At 41.9% G+C, this 27,076-nt stretch overlaps 1 protein-coding gene across 3 annotated transcripts in view; it reads left to right on the forward strand.

Annotated features, from left to right (window-relative positions):
• Nucleotides 1–17,623, forward strand: part of FCHSD2 (FCH and double SH3 domains 2) — a 238,053-nt gene extending 220,430 nt beyond the window's left edge. For all 3 annotated transcript variants that reach the window (XM_026651594.2, XM_026651593.1, XM_026651596.1), the window contains 8 exons: nucleotides 3,335–3,496; nucleotides 9,664–9,798; nucleotides 10,518–10,601; nucleotides 10,738–10,915; nucleotides 11,226–11,446; nucleotides 15,349–15,472; nucleotides 15,625–15,707; nucleotides 17,024–17,623. In XM_026651594.2, coding sequence (XP_026507379.1) covers nucleotides 3,335–3,496; nucleotides 9,664–9,798; nucleotides 10,518–10,601; nucleotides 10,738–10,915; nucleotides 11,226–11,446; nucleotides 15,349–15,472; nucleotides 15,625–15,707; nucleotides 17,024–17,104 — 1,068 coding nt within the window. In that variant the 3' untranslated portion in view covers nucleotides 17,105–17,623. The remainder of the gene's footprint in view (nucleotides 1–3,334; nucleotides 3,497–9,663; nucleotides 9,799–10,517; nucleotides 10,602–10,737; nucleotides 10,916–11,225; nucleotides 11,447–15,348; nucleotides 15,473–15,624; nucleotides 15,708–17,023) is intronic.
• The last annotated feature ends 9,453 nt before the right edge of the window (nucleotides 17,624–27,076 follow it).

Consider the following 27,076-nt stretch of genomic DNA (forward strand, 5'->3'; position numbering starts at 1 on the left):
AAGGGGTTTGTCTCATCTCACAAACTAAGAAAAATGGCAGCACTGTGGGGTGTCATTAGCAAATGTGTTTGGCTTGAATAGGGCCAGGTAGTGAATGGGCAGCTCCAAATAGAGGAATGGATGAATTACCAAAGAATCCCTTCGGATGACTAGAACTCACCTTCCCCCAGTGTCTGTAGAGAACTATGGCCAGGTGTGGTTAGAAAGTGTTGTAGAGTGTTAGTCTTAGACCTTGTTTACATGAGAAAGGTATACTGGTTTCTATGTCAGTTTAGTTAAGCTGGTGCAGCCCCTCTTGTGCAAACACTCTGATTTCAGTTAATCTCTTATCTCAATTTAGCCTAATTTGGTAAGGAATCAATTTAAGATACATGGATATAAACATCTTTAACTGAAATAAGAGTGCCCCCACAAGGAGATTTATTGTTTTAGTTAAATCAAGAGTTCTTCCGTCTGTACCCAAGACTTACTCAGATTACTTACAGAATACTCAGATTGCAGCATTGGGTGCAATCAAAAAGAAACACACAGGTATGACATGTTCCTTATAATTGCAAGATTCACCAGATCTGTCTGGGAGTCCTGGGAATTCCAGATTTACTCTCATTTTACTGTTGTTTATGCTATAGAACTTGTTAAATATTAACAAAAGTACAAACAAGCGCTTCAGTCAGTGATTTGTTGGCATTTTAAGAGATGCTTAATGCTGTGATAAATTGGAAGGACCCATTTTACAACATAAAATAATAGATGTGGCTCCATCTTCAATTATAGTGTCAGGAGCTCCTTTTACCTTCCTCTTCTATTTAAATCAGTATTCTTTGAAGTTTAATAACCTAGTGCATATGGTGCATGTTAACATCTTTAATTTACTATTTTCTCAGTAGTAAAGTTTGCATATGAGAAATATATCCACAGTATACATTAATCATTCAACTAATGGCTGTCTGATAACTATCTTTAGCTTTTTAAGCATGCTTAACTGAGAAATAGAAACTCTTCCTGGTTCAGTGGCTTTGGCCTTTTCCCATGGAAAATGTGTTTTGAACTCCTCCTGCCCCAGCCTCCAATATCTGCATCTAACAGCGTCTTGGCAGATTCTCCTGAACTTCAGAATTTCTTCCAGGTCCTCTGTTATATTTGTGTGCTCTTACTTTTAGTAAATTACTTTTACTTTAAAAAGCATTAAATGATAAGTAGTAGTATATACTTTTGCTGCAATAGCTCCTTAAAACCCTATATCCCGTGATAACTGCACTCATGTTTAAAGTAAGAATTTAAAATAGTCCTGTAATTTGAAACAGACTTATACTTACCACTGTTGCTTCTTTTTGATCAGGGTAAGAATGTACACCAGGGCAACATAACGTTCCATTCAGTTCGATTTCTAGCTGTTATAGCTACAGTTTCTCATAGTAATGCTACAGATTTTCTGATTTATCCTCTTTATTAAAAGTAGGATCATTGAGGATCCAGACCAACATCACACTAAAGCAAGATACATGATTCCAAATCCCCATAACATTGTTAATACTTTCTAGGCATATTCTTTTACATCCAAGAATTATTACTATCTTGTAGAGTAAGCTAGTGTTCTAATACAGAGTAATACAGATTCTTGGTACACTCAACTGTGCTTCCACCACTGAGGAAGAAGGAACAATAGGTCAGCCTAGTTGTTTGCACTGTATAGAAGTAGCGTTGTATATTGAGTCATTTAGGAGTTTTCCTGTTAGTGGTTACACAACAATATTTTAGCTGGGTACACAGAGTTACTTTAGAGAAACGACAGTTAAACAGAATAACTGTTTATCAAAGTGTGCAATTCCCATTTCAAATTAGGCTAAACAGTGAACACTGAGCAGGAGAAAATGGATCATTATCCAGAGAATTTTTAGTAAACTGAAGATTGAAACAAATCATTAGACCACTTCGGTTCGCCAACTCTTGTTCTCTGCTTCCCTTCCCATTATTACTCGTGATTTACCAACATATTGTATCTGAAATAGAAACTTTCTCCTTTCTGACTGGTTACCTCCTGATTCATTCAGTGATATCAAAATGTATTGTCTGGGACCACAGTGGGAGAACCAGGCAAGAGAGAAAAGAGACCGCTTTTTTCAGGCGCAACATGCTAAGAATTAACAATGCTGTGAAAGGAAATACAGGAAAAACTACAAGACAGTTAAATGGGTTTCCACTCCCGCCTCTGTCACTGAATCACTCTGTAACCGTTAGTAAATCACATGATCTTTGTTCCGCAGCTTCCCCAACTGGGAAATGCAAACAGGGTAGTCTGGTAGCTACGATACTGGACCGGCAGTCAGGCGACCTGGGTTCTAGTCAAAGCTCTGCCACTGGCCTGCTGTGTGGCTATTGGCAAGTCACGTCATCTCTGTGCCTCAGTTTCCCTTCCCCACCCTTCGTCTTGTCTATCTAAATGTAAGCTCTTTGGGTTAGGGACTGTGTTACTGTGAATTTGTACAGTGTCTAATACAATGGGGCCCTGATCTCAGGTGGAACCTCTAGGCCTCTGTAAACAAGTAGTAATAATTCTAAAGCACTTGGAGACACAGCATTAAATGCTAAGTAGTAATGTATACTTTTGCTGCAGTAGCTCCTGAAAACCCCATATCCCATGATAACTGCACTCATGCAGAGAGCTGTTATCTATTTCTCCTGTGTACCGGACGAAACCACAGACTCTTCCAGTTTTAGATATGAGTGAACTGCAGGGGCGGGGGTGTTTTTTGTTTTATTAATTTGTTACTCTGAAAGGGATGCGATCAACTTGAAATTGTCAGTTAAAAAAGGAGTAGTTTCAGATACTGCCATCAATTTTTACAGTCACATTTTCCTATTTTTATAAACATTTTCTCTCTCCCTGTTCCAGTGTGAAAAGTTTGCACAAATGAGGGGAACTGTATTTAGTATTGCTAAATGCATAAAGTAAACTTACAGAAAAAGTAGAGAAATATTTTTTCTCCCTATTTTTCAGTTCCGGTAATTCTGCGTCTTACATGTAAAAAATTGGTTTTAAAATTTGATTTTTTTTTTAAGATGACAAATTTCCCATAAAATATACAAAGAGCAAGTGTGTATACGTGAATGGACCTGATGTTTAAAATCCCATTTTGGAATCTGGATAAGCTGGTATTTTGCATCTGCAGGCAAACAAATGAATAACTGGACTTGTTTCCCAAGTGGAACTGATTTCTAAGCTTCCTGTGTAGTCTAATTGGTGGATTAGAATAGGGTGTATTTTAATTGTGAGAAGAAATTAAATCTAGATGTGAAAGAATTTGGATAATATTTTCCATGTTTGTGTTTTCAGATAATAAAACTCAAAGCAGAGGCTCGTCTTGATCTGCTAAAGCAGATAGGGGTGTCTGTTGATACGTGGTTGAAGAGTGCAATGAATCAAGTGATGGAAGAACTGGAAAATGAACGCTGGGCAAGCCTTCCTGCAGTGAACAATAATGGCTCTTCACAACTGGTACTGTCTCCAGTTTGTAACCTTGATCTCTTGTTTCTCTTTGAACCTTGGCTAATGTGCATCCTGGACACTGGTACATAGATCACAGTGAATGCAGGATAAAACAGGAAGAGAGAAATTTGAGGAAGCTTAGCTGTTTGACAGCTAACTCTAGAAAACTTCAGTGTAACTTTTATGTACCTTGATTTCCCTATCAGGTGTTTTATACCAATCTGTAGCGAAGCGACAACTCACCAGTGCAGCGCCTCCTGCTGGTCATCCGGGAATTAGCTCTTTTCCAGCATACAGCACGCCCTCTGCAGGCCAGTGTCTCACCTGCCGCTGGCTCCTTGTCCCTCCCGGACCCCGGTGCCCTTTACCTCGGGGTTCTGTCCCAGCAGTACCCCCACACTCTGGGTCTCCCCTCTCCAGGGAACCCCTAACCCTCTAAACCCACCTTCCCTCAGTGGCTACTGCCAGTCGTCATCTAGCCCCTGCTCACTGGGGCAAACTGCAGTCTGTAATGGCCAGGGGGTTAGACCTGCTGCGTCTGCCTATCCCCGAGCTGCACCTCTGCATCCCCAGTACCTGTTTAGTCCTTGACCAAGGCCTCCGCCGGGGGAGTTGCCAGAATGGAGCTTCCCAGCTCCTCTTGCTCTTTTCCCCAGCACTGCCTGCTTCAGGTACTATATGTCCCCCGGCAGCAAGGCCCTCTCCCTCCGGGGCTAGAGAGAGACTGCCCTGCCTTCTGGCCCTACAGCTCTTTTATAGGGCCCAGCCTGGCCCTGATTGGCTGCCTCCCAGCCTTTTCCTATTGGCTCCCCAGGGCTGTTTTTAACCCCTTCAGGGCCAGAGCAGGGTGACCATCCCACTACACCATCTCACATGGGTGTTGAAGTTTAATCAATGGTGTATGATACTCTTTGGGATAATTGGATGAATGGGAGCATTCATAAAATTTAGAAAACACCTAGATGATTTAAGAGCCTAAATCCTATTTTCAAAAGTGACTGAGGCACTTAATCTCTTAAATTCCACTGACTTTCACTGAGACTTGCACTCCTAAGTGCCTTTAAGTCACTTTTGAAAGTGGGAGTTGGGCTCCGAAGTCATTAGACGCTTGTGAACGTTTTACCGTATGTCAATAGTTTAGCTACAAAGCAATTAAATCAGGCCAATCCAAAAATACAAGAATAGGTATGTATAGGCCATAATTAAGGCTACATTTATGTCACGGAGGTCATGGAAGTCAGAATCCGGGACTTCCAGAGACCTCTGTGACATTCTCTGCTTCAGCCCCAGGGGCTGCAGGACTCTGGAGCTGGCAGCCAGTGGGGCCCTGGTAGGGTTCCAACAACAGGCGACGGGGGCCCCCTGCAAAGTTCCAGGACAGGTGGCAGACTCCTAAGGGGGCCCTTCTCAGGGTTCCAGCGACGGGCGACAGCCTCGCACAAGGGGAATGGGGACGCCTCAGGCGAGCGGCTGGGGGTGTCCCATTTTCTCTTTGGGAAATATGGTCACCGTGCAGCTCCCAGCCGCTGTGGGCAGAGGGGGAACCCCACAGCTCCCAGCCACCACAGTGGTGGGGGAAACCATGGAGCTGCAGCAGCAAAAGTCACAGTCAGGTCCCAGCTTCCATGAATTTTTGTTTGTTGCCCGTGACCTGTCCATGACTTTTACTAAAAATAACCATGACAAAATCTTAGCCTTAGCTATAATATGCATCAAACTTTCCATTTTTGTATTGTCTACAGTTGTTTATGGAGTAGGCAAAGTAAGCCGTAAAAGTCTCCCACACTTACTTGGATGTTCAACTTCGGAAGAGATTAATTTTTTTAATCTAATTCAAGAAGCAGGAAAAGTTAATAATTTTCTTTTCCCTCTCACCCTGTCCAAAGAATAATGTGTCTCAAAATAAACACTAACAAACACTGATAAAAATTGCCTAAACCAAGAAATCCTATTTAAAAAAACCAGAAAGAACTAAAAAAGAGCTTGTAATCTTATTTTTCTTACATGCCATGCAATGCTGAGATGTCACCATTGGCAGTAAAACTAGCCAGTCTGTTGCTCTTCATTGGAAGCAGGCAAAAATAAAATTCCTGAAAGTTTAGTTAGTTTGCCTCAAACAGAATGTCAGATTTTATATATCCACTTAGCATATGGCAAAGCACGTAAAGTTCAAAGGCTTTTACAAACTTGGTCTCAATTGGAGGGGGGTGGGGTGCTTTTTTAATTGCAGTGGGCAAATGCCTTTGCTATTTGTGGTTAAATTCACACTTCACATTAATGTTTTTGACAACTACTTGGAGTATAAACAAAATCTTTTTGTGGTGGGAGGGTGGTTTTGTAGTTTATGGCCTCATGCCTTTGAGGACGGGCTTTCCTTCCCTGGCTGCCCGCAAGAAACAGAAGGGCCTGCTCAGCCAGGATGCAGCATTTACACACACCCATCTGCTTACCACCTTTTCTTGGCTCTTTTGTATCTTTACCGTTTTCTTGTCAATGGTCAAGTATTCTGGTGGCAAACTCTCACAGATGAGTCTCTTGTTGGAAATTCGTGTCTGCATCCATCTAGTTTCTGCACAAGAAGCAGAAATCCAGTGGAAGCCTCCTGAATTCACTCTCTGTGCATTGTGCTTTGTCTTCCAGAAAATATTGGACTTGTACTCCAGACTTTATGAACAGTTATTTATACTACAGGCTATTTACAATTCTTGTTCTCACAACTCTGTCTCTGGGGCAGGCATTCCCAGGGGTGGTTTTACAATTAGAGACCTGAGTCTCACAAAATTCAGTGCCAGGTTTCAGACTTCCCAAGGCACAGGAGCATTCTCATCCGGGTTTTGGTTTAAGCCCTTTCAAGCTATAATAGATGAGAATAGCTACATTGCTATGTTTAACTGTATTTTTTCCCTTTCTTCTCCTTCTACCCCACCTCCTTCAGCTTCCTGTTGCAGAAACTGGATTCTTCCCAGTACCCTTCATCTATCCAATCAGACACACAAACAGTTGGCTCCACATCTAAAGCTAGTGCCAGTCCCTCGCAAGCTGGCAGATGCTACAGCGTGGGAGGATAAAATGTAATTTCCATTTTCCCCCTTTACACATACACACTCCCTTGTGTATAAAGGATTATATTGACCTTGGCAGGCCAAATGAGGACAGCCCATAGATGGTATTTCTTAAAGCTGTTACAGACAGACATTACTTTGCTTACAATTTTAAAAATTTACTGCTCTGTTTTTCATACGAGATGCACTTTCACTTCACTCCCTAGGAGCAGGCAGTTTTTAATGTTAAGGCTTTAACCTTCTACCTGTGCTTTGTCATGCATAGCTGAGCAAAGTTTGTGTTCTTTGTGTCCGGTCTTGTTATGCGATCATTTGTTCGCCAGAGCTCTCAATGAATTGTCTTTTAATGAGTTATAAATAAAAAAAATAGCGTAGCTGAAACAGCTTGATATCTCAATATTTATTTAACCGGCTAAAAAGATACAATAGTGTAAAAAGCCTAAGGAATCAATGTCACCTCACATAGCCAGCTGGCTGGCTTTGTGGTGTAATGCAGAAATGCACAGTTTGGGGACAGAATACTAAATTATTTATTCTACTTAGGTGCCAGCTAAAGCTTTTGTCATAATTTTGTGATTTAATGCCACCTGGAAAATGGGTTTGATACTGCTGTTCTGTATTAGTGTAATTGGGATGACGCAGTCTATTTATCCTATGAAAGAGGAAGAGAATGATGCCCGGTTTTGGTAGTCACTCATGACTCTCAACTCCGCTGAGATGGATAATAATCAAAACTAGTGTGCAGTTTAAAAAAAAACAGAAAATAAAAACCAACAAACAAACAACCATGAGTGTACTTTCCAGGTGGCCGGTTAGCTGTGAACATGGAACTGTGATTGCTTGGATGATTGTAATGGGATAGTATCTTCCACCTTTTAGGTTCAAATTCAGCCCACGTTATCATTTGATAGTTTTTCAGCACCCTGTGTAATGGTCTTGAGCCAGAGGTGCCCACATCACAGTTGCCACTGATGGACACCTTTGCCGTTTCAGCAGAGCTGTCAAAGGAGTGAGTGGGTATGAAATCTCAACTCCTCTCACTCCTAGAAGTTGTTCATCCAAGTCAGAATAGCGGTGCATTGATGTAAAAGCTTTTTCTGCTGTTGATGGAGCTCTGTCTGTTCTGAGGATAAATAAAAGACTTCTAGATAGTAATTTAGTCACCAGCACTAAATCTGCCCAAATGTATGTGTGTATATAGTTGAGACAAGATAATTAAATTATCTAACATACTGTTATGTAAATGATGCCCTGATACTTTTTTTTTATCTGATTTTATTCTTGTGTTGTGTTCAGTTTGTGTGCCTTTGATGTTCCTGCTGCTGACATATTTGTTCTGTGTTTACATTGTCATTCATTAGCAGATTTTGTATAGAAAGAAAAGCTATATAAAGCAAATCATTAGGGCTTCGGTATCTTGAATGTTGTTTTCTCCTCTTTGTGTTCTATATCTCTACTTTTCAAATAGATGCTAGTCAAGGGGGTTTTGAATAGTCACACTGTCAACATTAAAATGTATTTTTCTTCTTTATATTAGAAAACCAGGACCAGATGTTTTATGAACAAGTATTTCTAAACAGGATACGCTATTTTCCATGATGTTTCATATGGCTCTCAGCTGCAGGTTCAGCAGTGGCTGCTTTGAGGGAGACCAGGCTTAGCAAATGACATTTGTAGGAACTGTGAAGATCTTGAATTTTACCTTAATCTACGGAATGTCAAATTAAAAAAGCCAGTGTGTTAACTAGATAGAATATTCAATACTTTTTGTTACAGCAGTCTCTGTTAACATTCAGTCAGAAATGGATGCAAACTGGACTTCAGTGGAAAAGACCGGTCTAAATTCATATGAATTACAAAGCTATAATCCGGTCAAAATAATTAGTACAGTGGATTTAGTTAGTGCACTACCCAGCTTCAAATATGGCTGAGGTAAAATGAGAAAATGAGTTGGTTGCTCCCAGGCAAAGCTGTAAACATCAGTCTGTATCACAAAATCCCCACATCCTATGTCATTCTGCTCAGGCAATGACCAAGACTAGAATAGCAAGGATGTTGCAGGTGTGGCCTGAAGTGTTTTGGCAGAACAGATTTGGGAAGTCTGCACAGTAGCTGTCTGCCCTACACCTGGCTGTGCTGTGCGGCCTGCCTTCTTGCTTTCATGAGGAGCACAAAATTCACTAAATTAAACAAATTAAAAAGAATAAATAAAAAGTTTAAGAATTGTAAAATCTAGCAGTGTTCCCTTTGGTTTTGAAAGGTGGTGTTTTTTTTTTCATGAGGTAGAATGTTTATCCAGTGTTTAATCCAGGCACAAAACCAAAGTACAGTGCGTGTCATCACTGCTCAAACTATGTTTACAGAAACTTGTGTTTTTTCCAGCCTACCCACTTCTGCCTTTATTTAGCTTTTTATAAATACTTTTTATTTTAATTCTTCTTCTTCCCCTACGGACCTTTTTTTCCATATAAACTGTACTGAAAAACTGAAGTAATTACTTTGTCAGCAATACACTTGAAGGAAAGCTGGTGTTTTTGTTTTGTTTTGTTTTTTAAGTTTTAGCACTTCATTCTTAGTGCAGCTTCATTTAGGTTCATCGTTCTTTTAACAATGTGGTTCTAAAGTACATTATTCTTTCTCCATTAAACTTTATATGGTAATCTGAAGAATGGCTACTGTACTTGGGACTTGTCACTTCCTTAATACCTCCACATAACTGTACTCTTTTCCAAACACTTGAGCCCTACAATCCAGCAGTATTCTTACAGTGAAGGTTTAATGTATGTTTAAAACACAGGTGCCTGCTCTTCAGTTAAGAGATGCTGTTAATTGATAACTTGCATTCTTTGCTTCCGGATATTTGCTCAAACGGATTACTACTTTCCTGAAGTTATTTGGAGAACAAGTGTACTGATTTTTAGTGGTGGCATTTCTCCTTTGGCATTTTTCAAAGATAGAAACTTAAATTGGAGCACTACTCAATCACCAGCAGATTTGGAATCTAGAATTTCAAGTGGCTGGAGTTACTATAGAACCTAAACCATTAATTTTACTGTTGTTTTTTCATCTTCTTTTTATAATCCAATACAGTTACAAATTAATTTCTCTTAATAGCTTAATGCTGATGCAGAAAGGGAGGAAGGGGAAGAATTTGAAGACAGCATGGATGTTTTTGATGATAGTAGTTCCAGTCCTTCTGGAACTCTACGAAATTATCCACTGACCTGCAAAGTCGTTTATTCATATAAGGTTTGTATTTTTTAAAAATCTCAAATTCTTATCAGTAGGTGAGTTATCACAGAAACATATAATAAACTTTATAATAATGATGTCTGTGGGAGTTTGCCCAAGAAAGGACCTCAAGATTTAGCCCAATAATAATATACATTAAATGTGTAAAGTTATAGTAATGCTATAAATTTATTATTGTAAAAGTTAATAAACTTTTAGCAAGTTTATAAAGTTGTTAACCACATGTAGGCTCCAGTTCAGCAAGGTACTTAGACACGTCTAACTTTAAGTGTGTGGGTAGTCCCATTAACTTCATTGGGCCTACTCACATGCTTAACGTTAGACACGTGTATGCCGTCTTTCACATGGTGTCTTTTGTACCAATGAATCACTAATCATTTTAGTAATAAATTTTACAGAATTAAATAGGCATGAGCACAGTAGGTGGTAGTGTTCTTGGAGGCACTTGCTCTCCTTGACTGAAAAACTTACTTATAAATATTAGTAAGAGAATAGAAAAACCCCTTATTAAAATGTTTTCAAAGGGTTTTTTTTTTTTAATAAAAATCCAGGACATACAATTTATAGGGGTCTGTATCAAAACTTTATATATTTTTTTAAGTTAGTGTAAAAAATATTGAAGATGACAGTTTCCCTTTAAATTTCTGGTTTCTGTGACGGGCACATACCTGGCAAGTAATGTTCTTCATTTCACATATGACCTTTGTACATTCCAGGCTTCTCAGCCAGATGAACTGACCATTGAGGAACATGAGGTATTGGAAGTGATTGAAGATGGAGACATGGAAGACTGGGTAAAGGTATAATTTTCCTTGCTCATTTTCCTTCCTTTATAGAATTTTGAAAGGGGACTGGAAGATCTGTTTTTGTTTCTCATTATGGTCTTTTACAGCAGTATGCAAAAACTAGATACATTTTCATCCGGTTTACTTACAGGCGCGAAATAAAGCAGGCCAAGTGGGTTATGTGCCAGAGAAGTATCTGCAGTTCCCAACCTCCAACAGTCTGTTGAGTATGCTGCAATCGCTTGCGGCGTTGGATAGTCGGTCACACACCTCAAATAATTCAGCTGAAGCTGAGCTAGTCTCAGGAAGCCTAAATGGAGACTCCAGCGGTAAATACTAATAAATAAAACATGCCTGTTAGTTTTATTCTTGATAATGTTCTCTTGCTCCAGATGAATGGTATGCCCGGGGTTTGAGGCAGGTATCTCCTTACCTGAGGGCAACCATTTGCATTAGTACCCGTGTCCATGTCTGGAATCTACCAGATGTGTCTAGATATGTCTCATAAGGCTGTGATTGTCAACATTAGTCACACTAAAGTAAAACTAAAGTCCTTTTCAGTTTAGCAAAGATGTATACTGTGCATTTTAAAAAAATGTAGCTCATTCTGATTATAATCTCTTTCATCTCCCAATCTAGTCTGTTTTGTAAAAGCACTTTATGATTATGAGAGCCAGACAGATGACGAGCTGTCCTTCCCAGAAGGAGCAATCATCCGTATCTTGAACAAGGAGAACCAGGATGATGATGGCTTCTGGGAGGGGGAATTCAATGGTCGTGTTGGGGTTTTCCCATCTGTGTTAGTGGAAGAACTTACAGCCTCAGAAAATGGAGAGACTCAGTGGACTGGAGATATTCAGGTATGTGAAAAATGAAGCTTGGGCCTGGTTTGCTAGAACTGTACATTGCCACACAGGAGACCCAGGCATTTCTGTATAGTGTCCTCTTCTCTCCAGTTAGTGAAGAGCTTTGACAAGCTCCAGGTGTCTTTTTTGTTGGAGGGTGGTGGCTACTAGAAGAACATGGGATTCAAAGCAAGGAAAAAGGAAAAGGGCTGCAGGAACCTCCTATCCGTACAAAAAAAAAAAAAAAAAAAGTAACTGCTTTCCTTTATTGTGTGACCCAATATATAATAATCATCAAATGATGTATTGTGGCAATCATAAGAGATTTGTGCACAGAATAAAGGGATGGTTAGAGGAGAAAGGAAATGAACCAAGGAGGAAATTCTCAGTCTCCTTCCTATAACTAATTTATGGAGTAGATCGAGAGATCAACCAGACCCTGGCAAAAACAATATTATCAGCTCAGACAATCGTATCTTAATGCTTTCATATCTAAAGCTGTACAATACTTTCACAAAGTTTTAGAGGGCAAAACATTCAGCTGTAGGATTTTAACAAGTACATCCTCAGCTTAGTGCAATGTTATGATCTAAAAATATACACTAATTGATATTGTATTTAATCAATTTATATCATAATAAATAATTAACACTTTCTTATTTACAAAAACAGTGTTGCTAGAAATCAAAATTCAGTGCCTTCACCAGAGGGTAATTTATCTAGTGCTTTTTATTGTTTCTCTTTGAGAAGTGACCATACAAATTGACATGAGAAATAAGTTGTGACAAGCTGCTGGGGATAGAACGTGTCTCACAGCTCAGGGTATCTCCCTCAGCCTCAGCAGGTGGGAACTTTGCTGCAGCTACGCAGTATGACAACTCCCAACACACCAGCTTGTCTGCCTTGCCAGCAAACTCCTCGGGGCTCTCCCAGCCCAAACCTTGCCTAGCAGGTAACAGTCAGTGAACTCCAGCCCCCGAATTCCTCCGAGATGTGTCTCTGCAACGCACAGCCCCTACAAGTGTATATTCACAGAACATTTTAAAGCAGCTGCCAACTTAATGAGACAGAAACAGCAGTTTGTTATCTTGACTGGAGTTAACAATCACGTCAGTTCAATCAAAGCACACTGGGTTTGTTTAGATAAAAAGTAAAACAAAAAGAGAGATGTTTCAAGCGAGTTCAAGTACAAGGGATAAAGAGAGAAAGGGATATAAACAAACAAAAGTAAAAATACGCTTTCTAATGGCTAGGATCTATCATAACAAGCTCCACAGTCTTTCTTCAAAATAGTTTCCTCACCAATCTTCTTTTTCCAGCAATGGCTGACTAGCTCTGAGTCAGGAGCCCCACATGGTCCAAGGCTGGGGTTTTCCTTGTCTGCTCAGATGAAGGATAACTTAGGGGTTCTCTGCCCCTCTCTTTATAGTCCAGTAAACCTTTGAAAAGTGTATCTCTAAAAGTTCATTGACCCTGCTTCAAGAGGCAGAAAGGCTTCCTGGGAGTGCAGTCCCCATCCCCTGCTGAGATTAGGTGATCACTTTTTCCCCACTTGCTCTTGTGGTGGCCTTGTTTGCCTGGCATACAAATGTTCTTTGTCTTTGGTCACACCTTGCTCAATTTACATGGGAGACACATTCAAGCGGGCAGAACCATATTCCTTTGTCTGGGGAAAAAATGTTTATCAACTCCCCTTGACATTCCTGGTTTAAACACAGTTTAGTCATAGTTGCAGCATATCTGTATAATCCTTTTTTGATTGTCCATACATCTGTAATGCAAGAATATTGATGATCAGTGACGTATGACAAAACTAATAAGTTTTCCAGTGACATATCACATGAGACCTTTTAGATACGGATTATAACGATAGTGAGTTGGGGTACACTGAGTTGGTCAACCCAGCCTAAATTCACAGCTAGAGATACCTGGGAGCCTCTTGCCTTCTGGCACAGGGATGCTCTTAGAGTCAGATACAGTAACTCCTCGCTTAACATTGTAGTTATGTTCCTGAAAAATGCGACTTTAAGCAAAACAATGTTAAGCGAATCCAATTTCCCCATAAGAATTAATATAAATGGGGGGCGGGGGGAGGGTTAGGTTCCAGGGAAAAAAATTTCACCAGACAAAAGACTATATTCTATATATATATATACACACACAGTATAAGCTTTAAACAAACAATGTAATACTGTACCCAGCAATGATGATTGTGCAGCTTGGTTGAGGTGGTAGAGTCAGAGGATGGGATATTTCCCAGGGAATGCCTTACTGCTAAATGATGAACTAGAACTCAGCTGAGCCCTCAAGGGTTAACATGTTGTTAATGTAGCCTCACACTCTACAAAGCAGCACGAATGGAGGGAGGGGAGACAGAATGGCAGACAGAGGCACACACCATGTGTGAGAGACAGAGAGATGCGCATTGCCCCTTTAAGTACGCTGACCCCACTCTAAGTACACTGCCTTTTTAGATCAGGAAGTTGAGACACCAGCTGCTGCCTGCAAGCTTCTTCCATCCTGAGCCCTGTCGTGTCCCGCCCTCCCCCGCTCTATGGAGATAGGGTGAGCGGGTGGGGGGGTAGGGGGACACCCTGATATTAGCCTCCCTTTCCTCCCCTTCTCCCCCCTCCCCGCCAGCAAGCAGGAGGCTCCCTGGAGCAGCTCCAAGGCAGAGGGCAGGAGCAGCACATGGGAGTGGGAGGAGGGACAACTGAATTGCCGGCATTGATAGCCTGCTGGACGGCTGCCACACAGGGAACTTAGGGGAGCGGGGAGCTGATAGGGGGGCTGCCGGTCCACCCTGTTTCCAAGCCCCCACCAGCTAGCTCCAACGGGCTGCTCTTTCTGCAAGCAGTGAACAAAGCAGGCAGCTGCCAAACAACATTATAAGGCAGCATTGCGCAACTTTAAACGAGCATGTTCCCTAATTGATCAGCAACATAACAATGAAACAAAGTTAACCGGGACGACTTTAAGTGAGGAGTTACTGTATGTACAACCACAATATTGTACAACTCATTTCTCCTGATTGAGCCATGCAAGAGCTTGGCAGAATCAGATATAAAAATGTCAGAATACAGGCTGTGTTGCAATTTGGTAGGACTTGCAGTTTTTATACAAGCAATTTTTTTTCTAGCTTGTGATAATGATTAAAAAGATAACGGTAATACTTTCTAGACAAACGGATAATGAAATCATGCTTTCCTCTTTACCACCCCTTATGCTTGGAACAGTCTCCCAATATTAAAAGCTCCCATCCCCTCTTCTCCATCTCCTCCTCACCTGTTGCTAGAAGCTTATCAGCAATAATGGGCACATGGCAGTCTGTTCACTGCAATGTGTCCACTGTTTTTTTAAATTATAAGCAGTGTGTGGTAGGGTTTAGCATAACTACCTGTTGTAAAGCATCGCATGCACTTACAATGCTATAGAAATGCTATAGAAAACTAACTTCTACTTCTTACTGATGCCTTATTGCAGTAAAATGCGAGAGTTTCATTATTCCTACTTTTTATTCCTCTCTGCATTTAAATGACTTACATGCTGTCAAGCAATGATAAAACTCATGATCATGAACATTATTTTGTGGAGGTGTATTTGGCGAGATGCGCTCAGCAGGCTGAGATGTTTTTAAAACAATCTTCAGACAAAACCTGTCTAGATTACAACTGCTGGGGAAATGAGGAAAAATCTGCTCGGCATAACCACTTGTGATTTTTTTTTAATCGCTATATTATATCCTCTCTCTTCTCCCCAAATACAGCTAATAAGCACTTTTATCTGACAGATACAACTTCTCACTAGATTAAAGCAATTGGGATACCTGTGTGTCAGTTAGTGAGTATATACCTGTGTATTCATTGAACTTGCTGAAGAATGAATCTCTGCAGCATCTCTTTTCCTCTGTCACACAGATATCCCCAAAGCCTCACAATTCCCTTCCACTCTTGCCGCTGTATGACCAGCCACCGATTAGTCCCTACCATAGTCCTGATAAGAGGGGCTCCCAGTACTTCCCCAGGTCACCATCAACTAACGGTAAGAGATTTTTTGCTAGTACAAGAAACATTATATCCAAATGTTTGTTTTAATTAACATTTCAGATTGCAGTAGAAACATGTTCTTTTCACAATATTCAGCTGGTTCAGTCACACACACAATGCTTTGGTTTTTATTGTTCACTCTTTCAGAAAATAGTTTCGGCTCAGATTCTCCTGGATTCTCCCAGCCTCCACGACTTGCTCCTGAAACCTCATACGGCAAACTGCGACCTGTAAGCTTCAAGTGTTGCTGGGTTTAGTGATGTGGTAATATTATATAAACTGGGCCAGACCCTCAGCTGATACAAATCAGCATCGCTCCATTGAAGCCAGTGGAACGATGTTGATACCCCAGCTGAGAATCTGGGCCACCATATTCTTCACATCCTATTATAAGTCCTATCTGTCAGGTTAATAAATATGCAAACATATTATCCCCAGAAAAAAATATCCTAAGGAAGGCTTGTTCACATGTTGTGGAGTGGAACACAGATGTGTCAAAAAGCTACCTGATGTGTATGACAGGAAGTTAGATAAGTAAATAGCACAATAAAACAAAGCTGCACCTAGTTACACAATGGGTCATGATGTGTTTAACGATGACCTTGGATCTTATTAATAATTCACTTTCTATCTAATCTAGGGGTTGATATTTACCTTCCTAAACACCTAAATTTTGAATCATGGAAACCAAAATCAGATCTACAATAATAAAAAATAATAGGTGCTAGTTTTAATCTTGCATGGCTACTTCAAGCTTTGGAGGATTGTTTCCCTTTTTACATAGCTAGTACTCTGTGAGTAATAATCATGTCTGTGTATATTAGTGCAATACATATAAATAATAGAATTCAAAGACTGACAAATATAGGTGCTGGAGCAGCTGGATCCTGTACTTTGTACACATGTTTTTCAGAGATTTTGTGTTGCCAACCACAAAAAGGGGTTGGCAGAGAAATCTGTTTGCCAGCAGTCTGTCTCAGCATGTGGTCCTGTTGGTGCCTTTACATCAGGGTTAAGCTCATTTGTAACCCCCCCCCATGGGTCCTCTGATGAGGAGCTCCTAATACTAAGATCTAATACGTTTTGAGAAGTCTGGGCTACCTACAAAGAGATTTTGCCGAACGAGGAAGGAGGGAATTTATTAGCTGAAAAATTCAAAATCCATCTGTTGGGATTACTTTGAAATCAAGAGATTTGGGGGTTTTAAAGTTATAAATCAAGCCACAGTTAAGTTTAGACAGTCAGATTTCCCTAGCAATTCTAGAACAGATATCAGTGATGGCCTCATTGCATGGGCCAGATCCTCAGCTAGTGTAAGTAAGTGTAGCCTCTTTGACTTGAATAGAGGTACACCTGCTTACACCAGCTTGAGAGTCTGGCCAAGTGTTTCTGGTTTTAGTCTATATAAGCCATGGAACGTCACGTATATCGTGTTGTAGCCGTGTTGGTCCCAGAAGTTGATTCAATAAAAGATATTACCTCACCCACCTTACGAAACTTCATGATACGTCTTCTGGTAGTTACAGGTGTGTGTTGCTCATTTCAGGTACGAGCCGCTCCTCCTCCCCCTACACACCATCGCAGGACGACGGAGAAGATAGAAGATGTGGAAATTACTCTGGTATAATGATTGGACTAGTGAAGTAGTAGTGCTACAATCAAGGCCAAATGTGGTGTTTGGTCAATCTTGTTTTTAGGCACCTTTGCATGATGAAGACTTTCCATAGAGCACGAAGTGGGGAGGATTATAGGTGACAGTGACATGGTGGATTCCTTCCCTCAGTCATGAATATTTTGTGCCTTTTTTGTTTTTATATACATCCTCCTTCCTCCCTTAGCACAAACCAAGATGGGCCAAGTGGTGAGCAGAGGAATGCGTTGGAGCGGGTTTCTCTTTTGGCTAAAGATGGTCAGTTTTTATATGGAGGTCTAGGAGAGAGCCTCATTCATGCAACTTAGTCATAGCATACTTATACCATGTGCATTAGTACAGTATATTACTGTTGCTGTAGGAATGTGTTAAAGATTTTCAATTCAACTAGCATTATGTGTCTGATTAAATAGTAATCAGATTTTATGGAATAAAAAAGGGAACAAAAGAATAGGTTTAAGATGAGGCTGGCTCCTCTTTCATCCCCTCAAAGAAGGGAAAAAAAGGAAAATAATCTTACAGATCAGGAAAAGTGCTGCAGATCATATGGCGTTAATTGCATTCATGCACACCTCTTCGATAATTAAAAAACAGAACAAAATATTCTTTGTATTAATATTTATGCAGTTCATTTAGTAATAGAGTATCTAATAAGGAGGTGCTGAATTAGTAGCAACATCTTGTTCTATAGCATAAACCAACCTGTAGAAAAGTGACATTTTGTCTAGATCTGGAAATTGAGGTTCATTTTTTTCTTAGCAGATTTTTTTTTTTAGTAGGTGGGTAATTTTTATCCCAGTTATTGCCGTGTACTTTATTATCAGCATTATCAGTATATCTTTGCCATCAAAACATCTGGCTAGAGTTAGAAGTGTCATTCAGAATACTTACATGTATTATTTAGTGTCCGCTTTGGATAGTCCCATTGTATTTCTCCATGCAAAGCCCATTCTCTAGCCAAGACCAGAGAACCAGGAAATCCATGGCCTACTCCAGTCCTTCAGAAACCATCTTTTGGGGTGAAAGGAGTAGAGGAGATTAAGAACTCAAATTACTTTTATGCAAGATATAGGGAGTACAAGGACTTCAAGGGTAAAATTCCACCAGATTTCTCTATAGAAAGGAACTGTTGATATTTTAGAAAAGTGGGGGTATTTTGTGTTGTAACATGAATAAAAATGGGTAAAGAGAGGAGGGGAATCCTTCATCCCAGGGGAAAATGGTTGTTTCTCTAAATATGATCATTAAACTGTTCTGAAAATAGCAATACCCAGAGGGTCAAAGCTTCATGGAAAAACCACCTACAAAACATTTAAGAGCTATTATATGGGTTATACTGAATGCACTTTTGTGTGTTCATATTTTTCCTAAGCCAGTAAATTAAGTGTCTACATTTAGTTAACTTACAAGGGCTTTTTTTTTTTGTTTTTGAGGCTGCATTTACGAAATCATTTTACAACATTTTATCATAAACTTTGCACATACTTGTAAATCACAATCCAAGCTGGGTGTCTGAAACATTAGTATTTGCCAATCTCTTCTCCCAGTGGGATGTTAACTTAGAGTGGAGCTGTTTGAAGAAAAATGTCATCGGTCAGTCATGAAATCTATGACTGTCCATTGAAGATTCTTTTCCATGTTTTTCATTCTTTTGCATCTCTCGTCCTGTTGATCTGTTTGAGGTCTTTTTATGTGTTTATCAAACTTATTCTTAAGTTTAAAAAAAAAGTTTTTTAAAAGATTTAACTGTTGGCAAAAATTTTAAAAGCTTCAAGATGCAGAAGAAAAGCAAGTACTGCCATAATGTTAATGTTCAGTTTTCTTGGCCAGTTTTTCTGTGTCCTTCATACCCGGACTTTCAAAATTCAGAAAGTGTTATATTAAATATCTTTAGTTGTATTTTAAAATATTTTCTGTAAGAGCTGCTACTTTTATTTAAAAAAAAATAAGAAAAGTTGTAAAAATATGCCTCCTTTTTAACTATGACTTCTTCATACAGGGCATGTATTCGATGCATCACCATGTACAGTGTCAATACACTGAAAGCATAGGTGCAAATGCTTTCTTTATATTGGCTGTAAAAAGTTTGTATTTATTATGTATAAAATGTTGAATAATAAAAAAGTGAAATTAAACCCAGGTGTGTTTCTTGGTACACAGGACTGTTGCAAAAATGGCAAACTCATCCAGAAGATTTACTCCAGATTTACGCCAGTAACTGAGAGCAAAATTTCACTGATGATATGTTGGGAAACATCTTCTGATGCAAGGGATTATTTTGTTTCTTGGTTTATTTTTAATCTGTCACTCTCCTACCAAGACATTTAAGTCCTGGTTCAGCAAAGCACTTGCATGTGTGCTTAAATCCATCTCTGTTCAGCAGAACATACAAGCTTAAAGTTAAATGACTTCATAGGGACTTAAGAATGCTTAAGTGCTTTGCTAAATAGGGATGGATTTAGGCACATGTGTAACTTCAAGTGCTTTGGTGAATCAAGGCCTTAAAGCATAGCCATGCTTCTGGCCAGACTTGGCCCAAAACAATTAAAAATCAGCCCTTCCCTTCCCATTCTTACTTGCTAAGCCCTGATACCTGGGTTATTTACCCCTACCCCAGTTGATAGCATCACTAGTTCCTAAAGCAGCATAAAGAATGCTGCTCCTTCCAGCCCTGGGCATTAGTGATAACATCAACTGTTGCAGGTGAAACATTGGACCCAGATCTTAGGAAGTAACATGTCTTTCAGTTCACCTGTCAACTAACAAATTCTGGCACCATTCCCATCAGGTATTGAGCACTTTGCCAAGACTAGGCCGTTGTACCCAGAACTCTGCTGACATCACTGATCCTTTAGATAAATAAGCAGGTGAACAATTCTTTGCTCAGTTGGTGCTCGTTCCATAAGCCACATAGTGGGAGAAATCAGGAATTTGCCAAGTGTCGAAGAACAAAACTGCTAAGAAATGTTATGTTTGCTTTCAAGCTTCTGAAAGAGTATTAATGTACCAAGAGTGGTGAGTCAGTAAAAAAAATTCTGTTAAAATGATTGCTGGGTGTCCTTTATTGGGAGAGAAAGTGTTATGACTATTGTCAAATACATTTGTCCTGTAATAGAATTACATGGTGTGTATGTTTGTGTGAACAGTAGGAATTCCCTCTCTATCACAGCCCTATCCTCATCTTTTGGATTTCTCTATGCCATAAGAACAGCCATACTGGGTCAGACCAATGGTCCATCTAGCCCAGTATCCTGGCTTCCAACAGTGGCCAATGCCAGGTGCTTCAGAGGGAATGAACAGAACAGGCAATCATCGAGTGATCCATCACCTGACCATTCCCAATCACGCACTCCCAGCTTCTGTCAAACAGGGGGGCCAGGGACACTGAGAGTATAGGCTTGCATCCCTGCCCATCCTGGCTAGCCAGGATGCAGATAGTCTTGGTGATGATTTCTGATGGCACTAAGAAGCCATCCCAAGTGTCTTGCTTTGCTAAGTACAACTGTTCTCAAAGATGGCACCCTTGTTGCATTGGGCACTAAATTATACAAAGAAAACAACGTTTTGATTTGATGCTTGACTTTTTAAAGCTCTTTGACAGCAACGGTCAGACAGTCATTTGCTGGGATTGCACAGCACCTAGTGCCATGGAGCTCTGACGTGGGTGGTCTCTAGGCACTGCTGCAATATAAATGTTTAAATATTGAAGATCTGGCCTTTCTTCTCTGTCCACACAGCTAACACTCGTATCCAGACCTTTCAACTACGGCAGCCTCCCCCTCCTCAGGCCTTGACAAGGCCCATCGTGCCCCGCTTAACACCCATTCAAAACACTGCTGCAAAGATCATTTCATTGGTCACGTCACCCTCCCTTTCCATCTCTCCATTGGCTCCCCCTTTCCCACTGTATCAAACACAAACTACTCACCTTTGCTTTTAAGGCCCCTTTGCACGGCCTGTCATCTCTTGGGTGCTATTAAGTTGTCAATTCCTGACTCCACTCCACCAATGATGCCTGCCTCAATCGCCCCTTTTGTTCCATTTTGAATCAGCACCTTGATGCTTTGTCTTGTGCTGCCTCTTCATGTCTGGAAGGACCTTCCCCCGAACATCTGCAAAGCCACATCATTGTCCTTCAAGTCCCTCCTCAAAGCTCTCCTCTGTCATGATGCATACAAAAAAACTTAACAGAAGTTCGGCAGCCGGTGTGCTGTGACCAGTGCCTGTTGTGCTGACTAGTGTGTCATTTCTACCTTGCACTCCACCATCTGTATGCAGCCACCTTACATCCCATCTCACTACTCAGAGTGCAAGTTCTTTGTGTTCTGTGTTTGTGCAGTGCCTGGCACAACGGTCCCTGATCCATGACCTGGAACCATAGGAATTAGCATAATACAAAAAACAATTATTTTTAATTGACTTCGTGAACAGTAACTTCTAAATAAAATCTCCCTTCTTTAGTCCTCATTTCCTCTCATTCTCCCCAAGACAGGCATATTTCTCAAGAGCTTTCGCTTTGTGAATAGGATTGTTTGCACACTGAATTTTTTGATAATGTATTTAATTGGTAACAACAATTTACATTCAAACAGATCTCTTCGTCCCAAAGTGCTTTACAGAGTGAATTGCAACTTCTCTGAAATGAAGGTAGGAAGCAGCTGCTGTTTCAGGGCACACCGCAGTCATTGGAAAAATTGGAAAGAGTCCAGCGGAGGACAACAAAAATGATTAGGGGGCTGGAGCACATGACTTATGAGGAGCGGCTGAGGGAACTGGGATTGTTTAGTCTGCAGAAGAGAAGAATGAGGGGAGATTTGATAGCTGCTTTCAACTACCTGAAAGGGGGTTCCAAAGAGGATGGATCTAGACTGTTCTCAGTGGCACCAGATGACAGAACAAGGAGTAATGGTCTCAGGTTGCAGTGGGGGAGGTTTAGGTTGAATATTAGGAAAAACTTTTTCACTAGGAGGGTGGTGAAGCACTGGAATAGGTTACCTAGGGAGGTGGTGGAATCTCCTTCCTTGGAGGTTTTTAAGGTCAGGGCTTGACAAAGCCCTGGCTGGGATGATTTAGTTGGGGATTGGTCCTGCTTTGAGCAGGGGGTTGGACTAGATGACCTCCTGAGGTCCCTTTCAACCCTAATATTCTATGATTGGATGGATGGGAGGGTGTTCCCCACATCAGCAGCAGGGGGTGGGCTGGCCTGTAGTTCTCGGTGGGTGTGCTGGAAGCCAAGGCTATCCACATAGAGGCCCTTACTCAGCACCAAGGGGAATCTGTGTAACATGATGATGACTTAACTGAGTTGCCAGCAAGCTTGGGAGAGAAGATGCTGTGCAGAATGTCAGCCCCAGGACTTCACCCCCTCCTCATCTGCAGGTCTGGCTTCCTGCAGAAAGACTACGGCAGGGACAGAGGGAGCATGCTCTTCCCCTACTTCTGTGCCCCCGGCTAGCTGTGTTTCTGCTCTTCCATGCCCCCCAGCTAGCCCCGTGTGTCAGCTCCCCTCCACTCAGCTGGGAGGGGCAGGGAAGGTGTTTTGTCCTTAGTCTGGGATGAGCGAGGAGGTTGCAGAAAGATTGATTGGAGGTTTTTTTTTTTTAAAAACCAACCTGAATTCAGGGCCACAAATGAGCCACTAAAGCAGATTCAGCTAGAAAAATGTTGACGTGCTTAGTATTGCAAGTAGCTTCATCCTGAAAGCATTACCCAGGCGGACCGAGTATTACAAATCTGATTGAAGGTTCACGGGAGGGAGGGAGCCTCTGCATTGCAGAAGTGAAGGTCATTTTCACCAGAAGATAAAAGCGCTGCAGAGATTCCAGCTCTGAAGCAGGTACGGTAAGTAAAAGCTGCCGTTTTCAATTACCAGAGCTGGATTGGAATAGACAACTGGCATCTGCAGTGAACAGCCACATCTCTCTTTTCACAGTACTACCGGGAAATGAAATGGCAGTGGTCACTCTGTGTGAGTACAATAGCCCACCACTGACATGCATCTCCTAGGGTGCAACACAGGTGTTTGACAGTACACAACACTTGCACTACACCAGCAGGTTAGTACAGAGAGTGAAGAATGCTGTCTGCAGTTGAAGCTGCAGGGGCTTTGGGGGACCCATGCTGTCATTGAAAATTGGCCAAAATCCCAGAGGGATAACGCTGACAAAAATGCTCTGGGATCTTAATGATCGGTAGCAGTATGGGCCTTGGTTTTGTCTCTTATGAGTGTTGCAATGTCTAGCAGCACAGCGCCCCCTAACGCCACTCTGGAGCATAACATCAGTGCGGCTCAGTCTCAGAGAAAAGAGTATTTCTTAGGATTACTTCTTGCATACAGAACCCTGGATTCTCCTGGGAGGTTTTTCATCTAAGTGCTACAGTTTGACCCTGCTTTGTGTATGAGATCTAATGAGATCATGGCCTGAACAAGAGAGAAGTGAGCTGATCCGTGATTGATTTAGATTCTTATCCCATTCCCTACTCCTTCCTCTGAGCTTATTTCTTTAAAGAAGCGGATTTTAAATGGACCCAGAAACCTTACTGAAGTGAAACTGGACTGAGCTTTCCCCAGTGATGTCTCTGGTTTACCGGGGTGCTTCAGCTGAGCTCCAGCTGTTCGACATCTCTTAAATAACCTCCTGCAAGTGACAGGTGAGGAAGTCGTCCCCTTGCTAGCTGTTTGGATAGGTCAATGTGGACTCCCTGCAGGCTCAGAGGTCTGACTGTGGGATCAGGGCTGCAGCATGCATGCTCTTCTGGGCAGGCACTGTGTCCCTCAATTGTCTCTGAAGGGTCATGTACACACTTGGCACTGTATATACTGGGTAAATACATCATAAAAATAATCTATCAGAAAAGCCATACACCAGTGGGACAGGATTGCCCCAGGGTTTGCTAATGGACTATGGAACCTTTTCCTTCTAGGTTACGAGTTCAAATGTGGCCCAAGTCATTAGTGAATGGAAGTCGTTTCAATCTGACTGCATTGGTAGCCTGTGTAAAATTTATCCACAGACCCATTTTTCCCTTCCCGTTTCAGGATTGTTCCCTACAATGTATTTCCCACTACTCTAGCCAGTCTTAAATGTGTCAAGCAATAGGGCTTCTGCCACTTTGTTTAGAAAACGATTCCTCCATCTAACAGATTTCACAGCTAAGAGATGAAGGGTACACAGGAGAGAGAACAGGGCTGGTGCTCTCTGTCCAGTTTCTTATCGAACAAGTGTCCAAGTCCCAGAAACTATCACTTCGCTTGACAGCCTCTGCAGAGAGGCCAAGCGCTGGACAGGCCTAACGAAAGGCTTTGGATGCTCTGATCATTTCACCCACCATGCTAAATGTCACTGTGTGAATATCTAAACCGGCATTTCCTCCTCAGGGCGGGTATGGTGTTGGGTGGTGCGATAAAGAACATTAGGTGCTATAAGGGGGGAGGGATAGCTCAGTGGTTTGAGCATTGGTCTGCTAAACCCAGGGTTGTGAGTTCAATCCTTGAGGGGGCCATTTAGGGAACTGGGGTAAAAAAAAAATATCTGTCTGGGGATTGGTCCTGCTTTGAGCAGGGGGTTGGACTAAATGACCTCCTGAGGTCCCTTCCAACCCTAATATTCTAATTTTTAGGGGGGGAGGGATAGCTCAGTGGTTTGAGCATTGGCCTGCTAAACCCAGAGTTGTGAGTTCAATCCTTGAGGGGGCCACTTCAGGATCTGGGGCAAAATCAAAATTGGTCCTGCTAGTGAAGGCAGGGGGCTGGACTCGATGACCTTTCAAGGTCCCTTCCAGTTCTAGGAGATGGGATATCTCCATTAATTTAATTTAAAAAAAAGGCGAAAGCACATAAAGAAGATTTCCTTTTTTTGCACCTCACTTTCAGTCTAAAGAAAACAAAGAATTTGGGCATCCAGACGAGAACCGGTTTGGCTGGAACGGGAAACCGCCGTTGGAGCTCGCCTGGGGGATGGGAGCTCAGAAGTACTGGGGTACATCTCTCCCTCAGACGAGGTTTGGGAGAAGTCTCAACCGCACTGGAGGTTGGAGAAGCTTGTTAATCCCCAGAGCAGATACCGCAGACGGCAATGGGGTAGAGCAAGCTTCCCACACCTGACCTGAAGAGAGCGCGTCTCTAAGGCAGTTCTTTCTGCATGCCCCATTCAATCCTCGGTCTCTGTTCTGAGGTTGCCAGTAAGTGTGCCAGTTAGGCCCAGTCATGCCATGGATGTTGGTAGTTAAACTTGGCTCGCCATGACGTTTGGCACACAGGAGCACTGAAAAGCCACTGGATGATGGTAATCTTCTGGCATGAATGAAGAGGCCCAGATCCGAACCAGAAACCTGCTCCAGGCCCGTTAGTACGAGACAGTATTTAAGCCCAATGAATAACCCTTCACATTAGAGCATGCTGTTCTTGTGCTGTGTTTTCAGAATTCACAGCAAGAGGGATACGGAGATTAACTGGATATTTCAAAGCTCCAGGTGGCTAAGGAATAATTCAGTTTTATTTTAAATATATACATCTTTTTAAATTGTAACTGGCAATAGGGCCCTCCTACTATGGCAGCAGGTCCTGCAGGCCCCGTGGGTCCCGGTCCCACTGCAGGGCTCTGACTGGCAATGCAAAATAAATGGGGCGGTGCTAGCACAGAGCCAGGACACACATCACGCTGTAAGGTAAACAAATTGATGCGACTGGTTGGAGGAAGGATGGCCTTGTGGTTAAAGCACTGGACTGAGACTCAGGAGACCTGAGTTTAACTTCCAGCTCTGCCATTGACCTGTTGGGTGAGTAACTTCCTCTCTCTCTCTGCCTCATTTCCCTGTCTGTAAAATGGGGCTAACATCTCCCAGGGGTGTTGCAAGGGTAAATCCATAAATAATCAGAGCCAGGGAGAGAAACCCTATCCCAGTGGGAAATTATTTACATTCCAGCCTGGAGTGCTACAGAAAAACTGCACATTTTTTAAAAATGGCGTTACAAGAATGATCAGTATGAAGGATGGTTCTGTTTTCATGGTAATTAGTTTCATCTGTTGTAACGGCTGCTCTCTTTTCCCGTGTTCACTGAAAGAATCTCCAGCTCTAGTTGCAGAGGGGACACTCACTGCAGATGTAAATCCCATGGCACAGCTGGTACTTACCGTTTTTGTGTTCAACTGAATCCTGCAAAGTGGGTCAAATTCAGCCCTGGAGCAAACCCCCTCCCCACAAATCAATGGGGCCCCGTCATGGCATTCCAGGAAAATAACTGTGCTAATCCAGAGATGCTCACTTCTCCCTACTGGGCCTTTAATATTTGTATTACTACAGTGTCTAGGAGCCTGAGTCCTGGACCAGGCTCCCATCGTGCTAGGCACTGTACAAACACCGAGTAAGGGAGGGGATGAAAGTGGGCATGAGGGAGATCAGGAGGTGGGACAGTCACTGGGACAAGTGGTGGGGTTAACAGAGGATAGGAAACAAGACACTTCTGTGTCAGGGGAGGAGGAAGGGAGCGGTGGAGGTAGAGAAAGGTTCTGTCCTATTGTCACTTTTCTCTTTGTAGAAATGTTGAGATCCTGTGAAGAGAGAAGTGAGGGGAGGGTTGCATCGATCTTCACGGCTGAGGATGTGAGGGAGATTCCCAAACCTGAGCCATTCTTTTTAGGTGACAAATCTGAGGAACTGTCCCAGATTGAGGTGTCATTGGAGGAGGTTTGGGAACAAATTGATAAACTCGAGTCAAAGGTGGTGAAAAGGCAGCTGGGACTGTGGGCCGGGAGAGTCAGTTAAGTTGGCGAGGGAGAGGTGCTCAGCAGGGGAGTGGGCAGAACTGAAGAAGGAGAGATCAGGCCGACTTCCTCCACTACAGATTTGATCATAAGATTTCCCTCAGAGACGCTCTGTCTCCCGAGAGCAGGAGCGGAGGAAGCAGACACTGTGGGTGATCTAACTGGAACCCCCCTTCCATTGAGC

The sequence above is a fragment of the Terrapene carolina genome, unplaced genomic scaffold (assembly GCF_002925995.2).
Source record: "Terrapene carolina triunguis isolate 2854851 unplaced genomic scaffold, T_m_triunguis-2.0 Scaffold97, whole genome shotgun sequence".
NCBI lineage: Eukaryota > Metazoa > Chordata > Testudines > Emydidae > Terrapene > Terrapene triunguis.